At 39.0% G+C, this 14728-nt stretch overlaps 1 protein-coding gene across 1 annotated transcript in view; it reads right to left on the bottom strand.

Annotated features, from left to right (window-relative positions):
- Positions 1 to 1056: 1056 nt before the first annotated feature.
- Positions 1057 to 14728, bottom strand: part of ARFGEF3 (ARFGEF family member 3) — a gene marked incomplete at both ends in the record, with an annotated part of 80075 nt that continues 66403 nt past the window's right edge. The window contains 10 exons of the mRNA XM_079532687.1: positions 1057 to 1248; positions 1967 to 3194; positions 6190 to 6320; positions 7707 to 7838; positions 8436 to 8538; positions 9140 to 9254; positions 9801 to 9977; positions 10528 to 10656; positions 13459 to 13603; positions 13997 to 14100. Coding sequence (XP_079388813.1) covers positions 1057 to 1248; positions 1967 to 3194; positions 6190 to 6320; positions 7707 to 7838; positions 8436 to 8538; positions 9140 to 9254; positions 9801 to 9977; positions 10528 to 10656; positions 13459 to 13603; positions 13997 to 14100 — 2456 coding nt within the window. The remainder of the gene's footprint in view (positions 1249 to 1966; positions 3195 to 6189; positions 6321 to 7706; positions 7839 to 8435; positions 8539 to 9139; positions 9255 to 9800; positions 9978 to 10527; positions 10657 to 13458; positions 13604 to 13996; positions 14101 to 14728) is intronic.

A 14728-nucleotide genomic window follows, 5' to 3' on the forward strand; every position in this document is an offset into this window, starting at 1 on the left:
GTTTACTACAGCAGATGAGAAAGGGGAGAGAAGCAGAAAGGTTAGTTACATTCTTTTTAGGCTATTTTCCATCTTGATGAACTTCAACATAGAGTGATAGGCTAAATTTAGTGTAAGGGTCCTGACTGCAGTAGTTAGAATAGATGCTAAAGTCAGCTTAGCTGCAGTGTTGTTTGAACTGGAGGAACACTTCACTGTGTTGTGAGTGCTGGATACTGGCATGTAGACTGGCTGTAGCTTTGCTCTGTGGTGTGTTTTCCCCTCTAGCTTCAGAGAAAACAGCAAAACAAACTTCCTGTAGCCTTTTGGAGAAATTATATATGTGGAAAAATGACCACCTGTGGTCATAGCAGAAGTAGCCAGAGTGATGCTGTAGAGAAGGCAGGTTGACAGTGCCTTTTTTCCCCAAGCATTACTTCAAAGGGTAATGAAAGGACAAATAGCCTGTGCTTGGTTCACCAGTTTAAGACCTGGGATACTTTAACAATCACTCACTTGCTACTCTGAATATCACCAGATTTCAAAGGCTCTTCTCAGAGCAAAATAAATTTCAACTTTCTTCAGTTAGCAAGGCATATAGTACTGTAATAATCTTTATTTGGCTTTCCTCTCATGCCAATTTCTGAATGGAAAAAGTTACTCTGAACAAGTGCCACCTTTTTATTTATGTTTTGTTATATAGGTCTTGCTTGCCTGGTTTGATGGTTCCATTCATAGCTAATTACAAGTGTGGATGTTTACCTAGAGTTTGATGTGACTCCTGCTGCTGTAAATTTGAATCTAAATGAAGGTTACTGAAATGTATTTTGACTTTAGATACCAGTCTGATTTACTGGCAGATTCTGGGGTCATTCCATACCCCCAGACACATTCATGCTTCACCTGCTCTGCGAGTATGCGTGAGGAACACACAGTCTCAAGTGGATAGGGGAAATATATCAACAAGCTCATTGTTTCTTAATTTATCACCAACAAATAGGCAGTTAATGAACCCCAAATACCCCTTTGCTGCATATCCTGGCTGTCTTCTCCCCTTTGCAACAGAGCACAGCTAGTTTAAATGATGATATCGTACACACGGCCCACTCTTCCCAGCCATTCCCGTACTGCCTGACGAACACGGATATCAGTCACATGGCAGGTCAGCTGGCTGATACATGGGAACACTGCTGGCTGGAGGGCTGTGAAAGTTTGGTCTGGTAGAGCCTGAATCTGGTTGAGAACTGTCAGCACCATGTTCGTCCATGCCTATAAAATTGGATACAAAAAAAAAAAAGACTCTTCAGAATACCTTTCTATATAGAGAAGTCTATCAGATTAGACAGAAAAGGCATCTTGTCACTGCAGCTTCATGAAGAAGGCTCAGCAATACCAGCATATTAATTTATTGTTGACTGCACAATTCAGTACTGTATGTTGCTGTTTGACTTTGTATTTCATGTATCAAGATCACTCTTCATCACCTATTATTTCATCCAATAGCAAACAAAGATTTAATGTTTTTGCTGATTTGATAGGCATGCAAATAAGTTCCTATTTAGTAACAGAGCCCACTATTTCTGCTTTGAATTAACAAAAAGCTTATTAAATAAAAAAGCATTACACCACATGCCCTCACATTTTCAAAAGCCCTCAGTAGGCTGGAGCCCATAGCAGTAAGCAGAGTTCATTGTTGGTTGTTTTTAGGAAAGTGCAGTTTTGGCCTCAATCACAGAAAAACTCTTGGAAGCTGTACTGGTATATACCTGATAACATCTTCCCATAAGATTGATTTTCTTTTGATGGAACAGAATGAGTTTTTCTACCAGTGCCAGCTGCTGAAATATTCAGTCCTCATCATGATGATTTATTTAGGTAAGGTAGACATCTTATGAAGAGACTGTTATTATTGTGATAAAAGCAACAGAAAAATACTTTAGATATATTTTAAATTATTACCATTATTAGCATTCTTTAAGTCTCCTACCTGTATCTGGGCCTCTGCATCCCTAACAGATATATTCAGGGAGCTGACTGTGGATCCTGAGCGTGGTCTCTTCTCTTGTCTTAGAATCTCTGGGCCAGCACTGAATGAATGCCTCATTTGACCTTGGTCTATAAGATGTTGTGGCCTCTGGAGTATGGGTGAGTCCTGCCCTCTGGAGCCCAGGAGCTCCCCTTTCTTTTCCACTTTGACCTCTTTGGTGAAGGATGTCATGGCCTGCTGCTGCTGCTTTCTTTTTTTGTATTCTGTCATGAACTTAGAGATGGTTTTGTCAGTGGCTATGGTGTAGATTTTGTTGCCAGCACTCTCCCACCATTCTTTTTTCCTGTTTTGTTCTTTTTTCTCTGCTTTAGGACTTGAGAGTGGGGGTAGTAGCAGCATTTCTCCACTTCGTGGTGTTAGGCTGTCTCCCAGTTGGTCCCTTATTTGACTCCGGTCATCTTCTGATGGAGTGTCCTTCCCAGACTGCCCTCCAGTTGATGGGGTGGAGGTTTCTGAATGAAAGGATGGTAAAATGAAGAACGGGTCGCCTTTGAACACTGGAGGCTCCTCTGTGTTATTCTCCAGGTCTAGGTGCATCTGGATATAGTTGTTGCACAGTTCCATGCAGAGCTTATGAAGCCGCTTGATCAGCCATCCCCAGTCTGCATTGCTGACAGGCTGTACACTCAGAGATGGTATTCGAGCCCTCCACTGTCTCTTCTCTTTTCCCCGAGGAGGACTGACCTGGGCAGTTTCTTCAAAAATGTCTTCATCTTCTGAAGAGCACTGTTGTGATGAGTCAGTGCTTCTCTCATCGTCCTCAAAGAGCATCTTCTTTACTTGCTCTGCAGTGATGTTCTCCTGGTTTGTCAGGATAGCACAAATCAAAGCATGGAAGTAAATATTGAAGCTCATTGCTGACTGGCGATACAGGTTGGCAGCTCCACTAATGCCAGACACTTTTTTTAGCAAGCACTTCAACCCGGGCCTGGTGTCAAACTCTCTGGCTGTTCTATAGGAGTCCAGCAGTAAGTCAAAGATGACAGCCAAATTTTGCATGGAGATGTACCTGAGAAAACCAGCCAACTTGTTTTCTGGTACTTGTATTGTCATTTTCTCCTCTAGGTTAGAAGGGCCTTTAACAAATTCTTCCAGTAAGATGTCATATAAATTCTGGAGCAGTACTTGGTGTGACAGCAAGCTCACCACTATCGTCCTAAAAGGAATACTTGGTAAACCAAGTATAGGAAGGAAAAAGAAATATAATTGTATGTTATATTTTTACTACAAGTATGCCAGTATTTCATGTTTCAGAATCTAACATGAAGGATATGTGTTAAAGGCCAAAATTTTAGAGCCTTGTTACAAAGAATTGAACGAAGGTGAAGTTATCTAGAATGGTCTTTCAGCCTTCCTGGAAGGGATGATGCTTCCATGCGTTAAATAAAATAACTGACCATAGCAAAAGCATTAATGGAACTTTGCAGAGGCAGTATTAAAGAAAGCTCTATTGTGTATTTTATAGATATATAAAATATATATATCATACTATAGCTACAGGTACCCTTAGTATTTTCATACTGCTATAATTAAGTAATTTTTTAAACACAAATTATTCAGCACTTTTGCCCTTGGATCCTAAGTACATTTTCTATTTTTGCCGTTACTGAACTCAAAGCTAAGAATTGTTCTTAGAACTTCTCCACTGGCATTTCAGCAAACCTTAACTTCGCCATGACAAATTGAGGCTTAAGCTGGTTTGCCATTTGCTTTCCATTTCCAATAACGTCAGTGGTATATCTCAAAAATAAAATGCAGAGAACCAACCAATAAAAAAAAAACCTTCAAAATCATCAGCAGTGCAATGGAACATGCAAAGAAGCTTAAGTCCTGGTGAGTGTTTGCGCTTATGATTTCAACTTGACTACTGAGGTTTTAGCCCTGTTTCTTACATGCAATACTGGGTGATTCCCTCCTGCTGGATGTTGTGAGCAGTTCTAGATCTCACTGATTTTATTTGCACAGGGAACATATGAATGGCAATCTCTCCCAGAGGAAGTTTTCAGGTAATTCACTAATAAATAACATTGGCAGGCTTACAGGCAGGGGAGGTTAAGAAGTGGGTTGGATTATAGTTAAAGCAAAACATTGGCAGCTCACAGATTAAAAATTATAAACTGTGAAGCCCATCTTAAGTTAGTAATTATAAACAAGTCTGCATCAGATGAAAGCTGTGATATTTCAAATAGAGTAGATGCGTTGTATGTACTTGTTTAGATTTAGGGAATGGAAACTGTGAGGGATCACAGTTTAAGTAGCATTATTGCCAGGTGAGGAAAAGACTTTTCACTCTGCTTGCAATACTGAAGTTTTAAGTCTAAGTTAAAGTAAACTTTCAGGTAACATAAGATGCTCAATTTGAGACCTCTAAAAATCTTATCCTTATGTTAATTGATTGGTAAAGTCAAACACATGGTCCTGATTTAAAAAAAAAAAACAAAAAAAACCAAAAAAAAACTAAAAAAGACAGTCCTGAGACTTTTGAGGGCCTGACATATATAGAAGCCATAGGTCAGAAAGAACAGTGCTTGTAGGGTTAGCTTATCTATGTCAGCTCGCTCACTTACTATAGCTGTAGCTGCCAGTGCTGATATGGTGGTTAAAATTAAGTCTTATTATCTGACAGCAGTACAATCTTGATGATTAACACATACACTGGAGCTCCTTGTGGGGAAGTAGTTTTCTGCTGTAAAAAAATCATTAAAGGCTCTGACTCAGAAAAGCTCTTAAGAGTGCATATAGAATTAAACGTGTACTTATTTTGAGAGACTAACCCCATTCCAAAAGCAGGAGCAGTATGAAGGAGATCTGCTTTTTTATAACAGCCATTAAGGCAACTTACAAGGACAATTTAAAGTACTACTCAATTCTAAAATGAACAACAAAACAACAACGACAAAAACCAAAAAACTAGAACAGAACTATAGGTGAAAACATGATGCCAAAGCTGGTTAAGGACACTATTTTCTTATTCTGACTACTTTTTAGGAGGAAGAGCTCCCTTACCCCAGCTTCCTGTGAAACGATGCAGCATCAGGGAAACAAAAGCAAAAGGGAAAAGAGAAAACTCCACTAAGGTTAAAGTAAAACTTCAAAGGCCACAGTTAACTAGCGTGCAAGACTGGCATATTACTGTGCTGCTAGCAAGTAATATGAAAAGCGGTGACACAGTCAACTTTTCAGCCCTGTTTTGGCAAAAAATGAGTATTGCTAGGTAATATTTCCCCATAAGGGAATATGCATTTGCAGTTAGACAAAGAGCAGTATGAGATCATTCAGAGTTTGTATTAATTGCAAGCTGTATTTATTTAAAGACTAACTTCTTGCTTGCATGGTCCTTCCTCCTGACCAACTACAGAAGGGCCATTGCATTCTGACTCCTGGTTACAAAACTGAACTATTCAGTTTTGAATGAGAATGCCTGAAGTGGTCCAGAAGCAGGTTTGGTAGCTGGTATAAGACTGTTTTACATAACATATTAAATACCTTGCAATATAAACACAAACCCTGAATGTAGCACTAATTCTTGGCCCTGTGATACTATCATGGTTATTCAAACAACCAAGTGCAAGCGAAGAGAAATTTTCTTTGGCAGGATAAGACTAAGAGTCATGCAGACACGTGGTTTTCTGAGGTGGTAAAATATAAAAGGTTTTCTTTAAAAATAAAAAGTGCCAAGCAAAAACAAAAGTTCCCTAGATTAGCATGTTGACAGCTTTACAGATTTTCATGTAGCCTCTTTATACTGCTCCAATTACCCATTAACCTATTTCAACCTTCTTAATCCAATAATACTGAATTTAAAAGACCAGTAAGCGTAGCAGAAATTATTTCGTTTGCTAGGTATCACTACAAAATGTAACAGCACTTTGAAAGCTTTCTTCAAACTGGTATTTTTACACCTCTAAGAAAAAACATCTCAGTGTGAGAAAGGTTTTCCTAATATTTCCCATGAGAATTATTTTCCTAGTTTCATCTACTTTCCTTTACTTTAAAGCTTTGTGTCACCTTCTTCAGGTACTTGCAACCTACCAACTCTTACTATCTATTAGAAGCTTTTTTTTTTTAAGAGACCTGTAGAAAGGCACAGCCTCTGTTCCCATCTCTGCCAACCTGACAATAATTTTACCTTGTTTTTAACAACTCCTGAGAAGATATTTTACCTTCTCTGGGTATGCCCATTTGGTTTCTTATCTGGTGGCAGGTCAATGACGAGCACACATGACTGGGCATGTTCGAACCCCTCCTTGTTGCTAGGGGTCTTTGGGGAGCACTGAGTCTCCAGCATGAAGACCTAGAAAATGACAAATTACATAAAACAATTAGGTTTAGCATGTCTAATGGGTCCATGAAGGGCCTGACAGCAGAATTTCATGAATTGTGAAAGATCTATGACAACTTTTTTTTTTTTCTTACAGTGACGAAAGGAAGCTACTACCTGTAAGTACCATGTATAGCAAAGACCTGCTTACACAGTTAGCCCATTCCTCCTCAAAAGGTTTGTTATTGGAAGGATGGTTTTCAGCCACAAGGAGACAATGGACACCTAATTTGTAGTTACTTGGAAGGGAAGTAGGAAAACAACTCTCACTGCTGTAGCTTTGTTTCACAGCATAGTTGATGTGTCAAATCCTCGCTGAGAAGAACTCAGGCAATGCCTCTGAGGGGTGTCTCTTAGAGAAGCCTAACTGCTCCATTTCTTACTTTATGAGCTTTGCCTCTGTAGAAATTCAGTTTTAAAACACTTTTTCTGTTCAAACAATATCTGCCACTGCCATGTTTTTGTGATCACAAATCCCGAACATCTGAGACATCTAAGATTTTCAAGCAGCATCGGGATATGATTAAGAATATGATTAAGTCAGAAACTGACACCAAACATCTGTTGGCTCTTTTAATCCAGCTGCTTACCCATGTAGAAACTGCCATATAATGACTCAGGTCATTAAGTCTAGTTTGCTGTATTTTAAGGAACTTGTTTCATAAAAACACTTTCTCAAAATGAACAACATTCACTGTAGACAAAAGAACCCTGAGAAGGTTTTCTCCCAGACTACTTAGTTGATTAGCAGTTAGTGATGATTTTTAAATCATTAGTTCAATGTCATCGTTACCTTCTAATTCTTAATAACTTTCTTCTCTCCAATCTATACCCATGTACTTATAGACACACAAAAAAATGTATACTGCTCTTCAAACTTTGATTTGAGGAGTTGAACAAACCTAGTTTTTCTAGTGTAATATCACAGTGTCTGTTCTAATTTGTTTTTCTTGCTTTTTGAATTAATCACTATTTAACAAAATAGTCAGAAATGCATATGATGTTCTAGATGAGTATTCATTGTGATGCTATTTCCCTTTTTCTGTCAGAAAGGTTTCCACTGATTTATGTTAGTATTGCCTGTTTTAAAGCTATACTACATAACAGGCTTGTAATCCTGATCAAATGCCTATGCATCTACCCCCAGCCAAGCCACTTAGAGGGTAAGTTTTAATGTTTTTGTTTCTAGTTTTCATTACTTTTTCTCACTACTACTGTTAGATACATGATAGCCTAGTGATGAAGAAGTCTCATTTGATTTGCTCATAGGGTTTGAGGACAGCTGTGCTAAAAATGTACGCAAAGAAAAGCCCCAAGTTGAAAGGCTTCTCCAACTTTCACTGAAATATCAGTCTCTACCTGTTGTGCCATGGCTCTGATTCTCCAATATTCAGCCTCAGCACTCGGCGAGAGGGAGGGGGCTGCCACCTTCACTTCACAGGCGTCTCCACTAAAGCTTTCAGAACCACTGTGGAAATAGCCCAATAGGTTCTATAGAGAAACACAACATCAGACTTTCACTGTGCGTTAAATTAAATCAGTGATTGTAGAACTGTTGAACTTGGTCATCTTTAATACAAAATTCAGAGTGGGAGGGATCTCTCCAATTTACTACCAATGGACCACCTGCTATTCAGTATTCAGTGTATGTGATGCAAATGCAAACTTATATAGTAGTGAACTAAAGGGAATTTTTTTTGTCACATGGTGGTGATTTGAAAAATAATCTATATGGAGCATGCAGCAACTGGAACAAGTAAGCAACTTTTTTTTTCTGTCTACTTTTAACCAATTCAGAAGAACTGGAACAAAACGTAAGGATCTTCTGCTATCTTGCTGGTGGGGCAATTTAAAGTTATTAATCACTGTTGTCTGTAACGTGCTTCAAAAAAAAAATCTGTCTCCATTGTTCATCCAATGCCTTTCACTGTGATTAAATAAATAAACAATGAAAACTAAAACATAATCTTATTTTCCAGCCTCTGTATCCAAAACCTTATGTATGTGTGCGCGCGTGTGCATGTGTGAGACAACTTGTCAAAAGTTAAAGTATAAATAGTTTTGACTGTCAGCAAAAAGGCAGTTTACCTTTACTGGCTCCAGGGTGGCAGAGAATGCATCCTGCAAGGCACAACATGCAAGCCTCCACATCTCTTCAGTAAAAACAGGACCTGCTGTCACTAATACATACCTAAAAGTAGGCACACAGGAAAACATTACCATAAGAAATAACTGAACAGTTCTCAGCTGAAATGGGAGAAGGTGGAAAACTAAAGAAAAGGTCCTTTTAGTAGCTAGCTAATAATAATCAGTCTCCTAAGAATTAATAGTTGCTATCCTGACCCATTTTTTTGATATAACGCTGAATTTCTGACTGCTTTTCCTTCAGTTTTCCTCCTTAAACAATCATCTCTCCTGAAGAAGAACTATATGTTCTGTAAGTATATAATAGAGTGTTTATTTTGACTGTGATTGCAATAAACTGAAGACTGTAAAGATATCCACTACACTCAAAGACCTGTGAATTCCCACAGAAAGCCCCTTAATTATTTTTCCTAAGGATTAATTATCGACTAACTGTACATATGTATTGTGCAAATATTTTTACGGGAATGACAGACATAGCAATGTGCAAAACTACAGGTTCTAAAACAGACAGAAAACAGTTAAAAAAAAAAAGGCTGGTAAGTCTAAAATAGAGATATATTGCAGACTTCTGAGATGCTAGCCAACTTAGTCTGTCCACAAGTACTTTTTTTTTTTTTTTTTTTAATATGCTAACAGATTGTTACCTGATACAAGAGCAGCCAACTCTGGAAATAATTTCTGTTGGTTCTGCTACACAGGCGACCAGCAACTTGAAAAGATCTTTTAGCATAGTATTGATCATATTTTCATAACCAATATCTGTAAGGAAAAGATACAAACTGGTTTTATTTGGCATCATTGCCTTTGCATTGCAATTAAAGACAGTCTTGACATGCTTACTGCAAATGAGAAACTTTGCAAAACCAATTCTTTTTATGTAGATATCAGTAGAGTTCAGTTTTGAAACATGCATCACATCCTATTGAAATGAGAACTGTCCTTTTGAGGTTAATGATATAAAATGTGTAGACTTCAGTTATACTAGAGAAATTCTGTTAGCTTCTGTTTCTGAATGTTCCTTAAGATTGAAGTCTCACTGTCTTCCTTTGGAAATGAACACTGTGATTATTCAATTTTGAAGTTAGCCCTTGTCTGAGCAACAGCATGGACTAAATAACCTCCACAAGTCCCTTTTCAAGTTATATTTTTTCTATTTGTTAATAAAAAAGAAAACAAATTCTTAACCCTCCTCCTCTTGTTTTACACTTGAGCAACCAAAAAAGCAAAGAAATCACCTCCTCAGGTAGCTATTCAGTAATGTGCCATTAAACAACTATCAGGAGATTTGATAGTGTTAGGACATACCTGAGTGTATGAAGTTTTGAATGTGCTCCACTACGAGTTCACAGGAAAGGCCAATGGCATGCTTGAAATTAGCAGATGCCACATCCCAGTAAGAATGGTCACCATGGCTGCGATGGAGCCAAAGGGACATTGTAGGAAGAAGAAGATGTACAACCGCGAAAATGCCAAATCCTGGGCCTTAAAATAAACACAATGATGGTTGTATATTTTTGCTTACACAGCCTACATTCAAGATATGTTTCTTAATTCATTCCAAGCTTGAAGCCAGGGGTGATTCTAGAGAAGGCAGTTTCTGAAACTCTTTTTTTATGGGTTAAGAGAAGTGTGCAGTTGTAGATTTCATTATGAGATTAGTTTTAGTTCTGAGTACATGAATGTTTACTCAACTGTGAATCTCCTGTGCTGCTCAGGAGGCCTACAGGACTGTATAATTTTATGAGTTTCCTGCATTTGCAAATGTTTTCTGTAGCCAGGACACTGACAGAATACTGCACCTCTTAATTTGTGTATGCAGGACTTAAGCATACTCCTACAACATGCCTTCTGTCACCACAGAACAATAGGTTAACTAACTGGAACCACAAATCCCATTCTAAGAAAATTCCATTGTATTTGAGCATGTCTGTGCAGTTCTAGCACGAAGAATATCGCAGTTTATAGAGGTGGGTTAGTATTCTACAAGGGACAGGCCAGGGCTTCAGTAGCTCAGAGTTTATCCTTTAATTACCAGGTGTCTTGGCAACATCCCGCAGCAATTCGAAGAGCAGATCCAGAGTTGGAGGTTGGTGCTGGCGGGGACAGTTGGATATGGCAGTTGTTAATTCTTCCAGCAGAATAATCCAGACATTGATAAGGCCTACAAGTAAGAAAACAAACTTTAAAAAGCAGTGTGACACTGCACTGACCACAGGTGGAACTCAGAGAGTAATGGAAACTAAGCAATTAAATAACTTAAAAGATTGTAAGTACTTTCTCATTTCACTGCTGTGGTATAATTGCAGAGGGCAATATCAGTTTTTGAAAAGATTGTCTCCTTTTCTTTCCCTTTAATTTAGTTTCATGTTTTGTCCCACTCTTCCTCCTCTACATACCTTTTTCTGGTCTAAGTTTGCCATTCCCACTAGTCCAATTCCTGTTTTATTTTTTTTTTAAAGTTATTTTCAAGTCTTGAGTGACAAGTTAGCCAATTGAATCTTCTAGTTCTTTCTTAAAAAGCATAAAAAATGTTAAGTCCAGTAATGAAATGAATGTCCTCTGAAGTGTTTTACAAAAGATGCAGATATGGTACATGTCCAAAGAAATGGACATTTAGAAGGGCTCAGCCCTTCTAAAGGTTTTGAATTGCCCCTACAAAAAGATTCAACTAGACTAGATGTGTTTTATTTGCACTTTGAAATTTCAACTGGAAAAATTAAAACCATAAGAATGCACAGGAAATCCTGCAAGCAGCAGAGCTGTATGTGAGACACATAACACTAAGGGATCTCACTAGTACCGCAAATCTGCCCAGAATGGTTTGTACCTGTTTTGTACAGAATTATTTAATTATCTTTCTAAGTGAGGAAATAGCACAACTCACTCAGCACTAAGTCTGGCTATCTTCAAATCTGGAAGAGCTAAAAACATTCTCTGTTAGCAACTTATTGAATAATTTGGCATGGAATAAAAGACACTATGAAAATACATTGCACTACTCTGAGGCAAAGTAGGCTAAAACATTCTGCAAGATCTTGGAACTGACTTTTCATAGAATCACAGAATCACCAAGGTTGGATAACACCTCCAAGACCATCCAAACCAACCATCCACCTGCCACCAATACTTCCCCACTAAACCACATTCTTTAGTACAGCATCTACATATTTCTTAAACAGCTCCAGGGATGGTGGCTGAACCACCTCTGTTGTCAGCCTCTTCCAGTACCTGACCACTCTTTTGGAGAAGAAATTTTTCCTAACAACCCACCTGAATCCCCTTGTTGCAACTTGAAGCCATTCTCTTCAGTCCTATCATTAGTTATATAAAATAATCCTTTCAAGGACTTGCAGAGAGCTGTAAAGTCTCCCCTGAGCCTTCTCTTTTCCAGACTAAATGATTATAATCTCCTCAGGTGCTCCTCATAGGGCTTGTGCTCCAGACCCTTCACCAGCTTTGCTGCCATTCTCTGGACACTTTCCAGGGCCTTGATGGACATCTTTCTTGAAGAGAAAGGCCCAAAACTGAACAAACTACTCAAGGTGTGGCCTCACTAGTGCTGAGTACAGAGGGATGATCACTCGCTCCTACTGGCAGCACTTCTGATACAAGCCAGGATGCCACTGGCCTTCTTTGGCTACCTGGGCACACTGCTGGCTCATGTTTAGCTGAGCATCAACCAACACCCCCAGGTCCATACTTCTTCCACATAGTCTTCTAGCCATCCATTCTGACCCAAGCCTGTAGCGTTCACTGGAGTTGTTGTGGTCAAAGTGCAGGACTCATCACTTTGTCTTGTTAAACTTAATCACATTATTTTTAGCCCAGCTATCCAGCCTGTCCAGATCCCTCAGAGGAGCCCTCCTACTCCCTGGCAGATCACCACTTTCTCCCAGCTTGCTGTTGTGTGCCAGCTTACTGAGGGTGCACTCAATCCCCTTGTCCAGGTCACCAATAAAGATATGGAACAGGACAAGCCCCAATACCAATCCTTGGGGAACATCACTCATGATGGGTCGCAAGCTGGATTTAACTCTAATCACCACCGCTTTCTAGGCCTTACCCTCCAGCCAGTTCTTCACCCAGCAAAGAGTGTCCAAGCCATAGGCTGCCAGCTTATCTAGAATACTGTGGGACACAGTGTCAAAGGCCTTTCTGAAGTCTAGGTAGATGATGTCAACAGCCCTTTTCTCAAGGACCCCAGTGCCCAGTGAGGCACTGCCTTCTGTTTTTGTAAACTCGGTTTACTTAGCATTGTTCTAATACATTACCAGCTTCTGCTTCAGAGGGCCAGCATGGATTCAGAAGCACTATGTCTGCGTTTCTCTATTGCTTGGCTCCATGCACATCTAGTTCCAGTGTTCTTCAAACACCTGGTTAATCCACAACCCACTAAAGCAACACGGATAACTAGGAGAATAATGTTTGTCATTTTTCTGGAGGTCACAGCACTTCCTACTGATTTTAGTTCATTTGGTTCAACAGACCATGGCACTTAAGTTTGGAAACATATTTAAGTAAGTATTCTTTATCTTTGTAAACTTGACTCAACACTGACAGTTTTTCTGTGAAAGGAAGGGCTGACAGCACCAACCTCAAAAGGTTTTCATTCCTTAACAGTAGCTGTGGTTCCAGAAAGTACTTTTGTGTTTGCTCTCGACATATGTCTGTATTCGCTGCATTATAACATGTTAAGTACCCTGATATTTATTCATTTTATTACAATATTATTGCCTTCTCCCATGACACTGGTTGCATTTTTCTCATACATGAGTTGTAGCTTTTAACATGCAGAAATTGACAGGATCTGAACTCTAAGTTGTATGTGCATACAGACAACAGACACAATAAACTCTGTGAAGTTTTTCCCCTCCTTTTTGCTTTCAGCAGTTGGCAAAATTTACAGTGACATGTAAAAGAAACAATTGATCAATCCTACGTTTCCTGCTTTCAATGCACTTACCAGTGTCATCATCAAAGTCAGAAAGGATGCACTCAATGCCATCCTCACTGCTGGCTGACTGCTCCTGCACTCTTCGGGGCATATTAACCAGCCGGCCACTGAGGAAAATAGGTTTCAAGGGCATTTTGTAGATTTTGGCTAACAACTAAAAAAAAAAAAAAAAAAAAAAAAAAAAGAGAGAGAAAAAAAATACATAAGAGAAACGTCACTACTTTTAGCTCTGTTTTATAGTAACTGGGCAAATAAGAATTTATGTCACTCTGGATGTGCTACTGTTAGGTTTTGAATGTTTTTTTTCCCCACATGCCCTTCAGTTCTGAGTGCTGTTACCTCCTCAGTTTTCCTGCTGTTAGCTGGCTCAGAACACATGAGGATCCTTCAGATTGCCAGTCTCTATCTGGCAGTGCAGCCTCTTACCAACAGCTCTGTAGCAAATTCTATTGTATTCATGCATTTTACCTAACCAGTGATGCAAAGCCTTGAGGATAGGACTGTCTCCTAGGCCATGTTAGTACCTGTGCAAGATTGTTCACTATACCTGAGAACATCTCCTGAGGTAATCAAGCGCGGGAAGGCACAAGTCTGTAGATGCTGATCCTGATCCTGGCACACAGTCACCCATCTCCTTACAATCTACTTCCCCTGGGGATGGGAAAGGCAGCAGTGGGAGGGACAGAAGAGAAACAAACAGGATTAGCTTTGTTTTTCATGCAGTTGAATTCCACTGTCTGAATAGAATGCAGAAATCATCCTTTGTCTGATCTTATTAGATGACAACTGAATGATTCTCATATCTTGCTTTTTGATGTGCAACCACAAATGGGACAAACTTATCTCATGAAACTAAGAAACCTAGAAGAAATATGACAACATTTCTACACAAGGGATGCAAGTTCTCCTTGCTGTACTGGACGAGCAAGTTTATTTTTCTCTTTTGTAATAATAATTATGATTCCAGTCTGTCATCCACGAGCTGAATTCTGTCCCCCATTGATATAAATGGTAAAATAACTTAACAGGAAAGGAATAATTGCAGTTAGGTACTTCCAAACCTTACTATCTCTGTGGATCCTTTGGCCTAAGTTGTATTCATATGTATAAAGAAAAAAAACAGTTCACCTTTACTGTTTACTAGAAATTTTGCAATTTACATACGGGAAAAATATACCAATTTTACAGTTCAATGAAAACTGTTTAACTGCAATCTGATTGCAAACTGCAATCAAGGCAAGCAAAAGAACTTGTGGGTTGAATGACCCAGCAGCACTCT

This window comes from Tetrao urogallus (genome assembly GCF_951394365.1).
Source record: "Tetrao urogallus genome assembly, chromosome: 2".
Lineage (NCBI taxonomy): Eukaryota > Metazoa > Chordata > Aves > Galliformes > Phasianidae > Tetrao > Tetrao urogallus.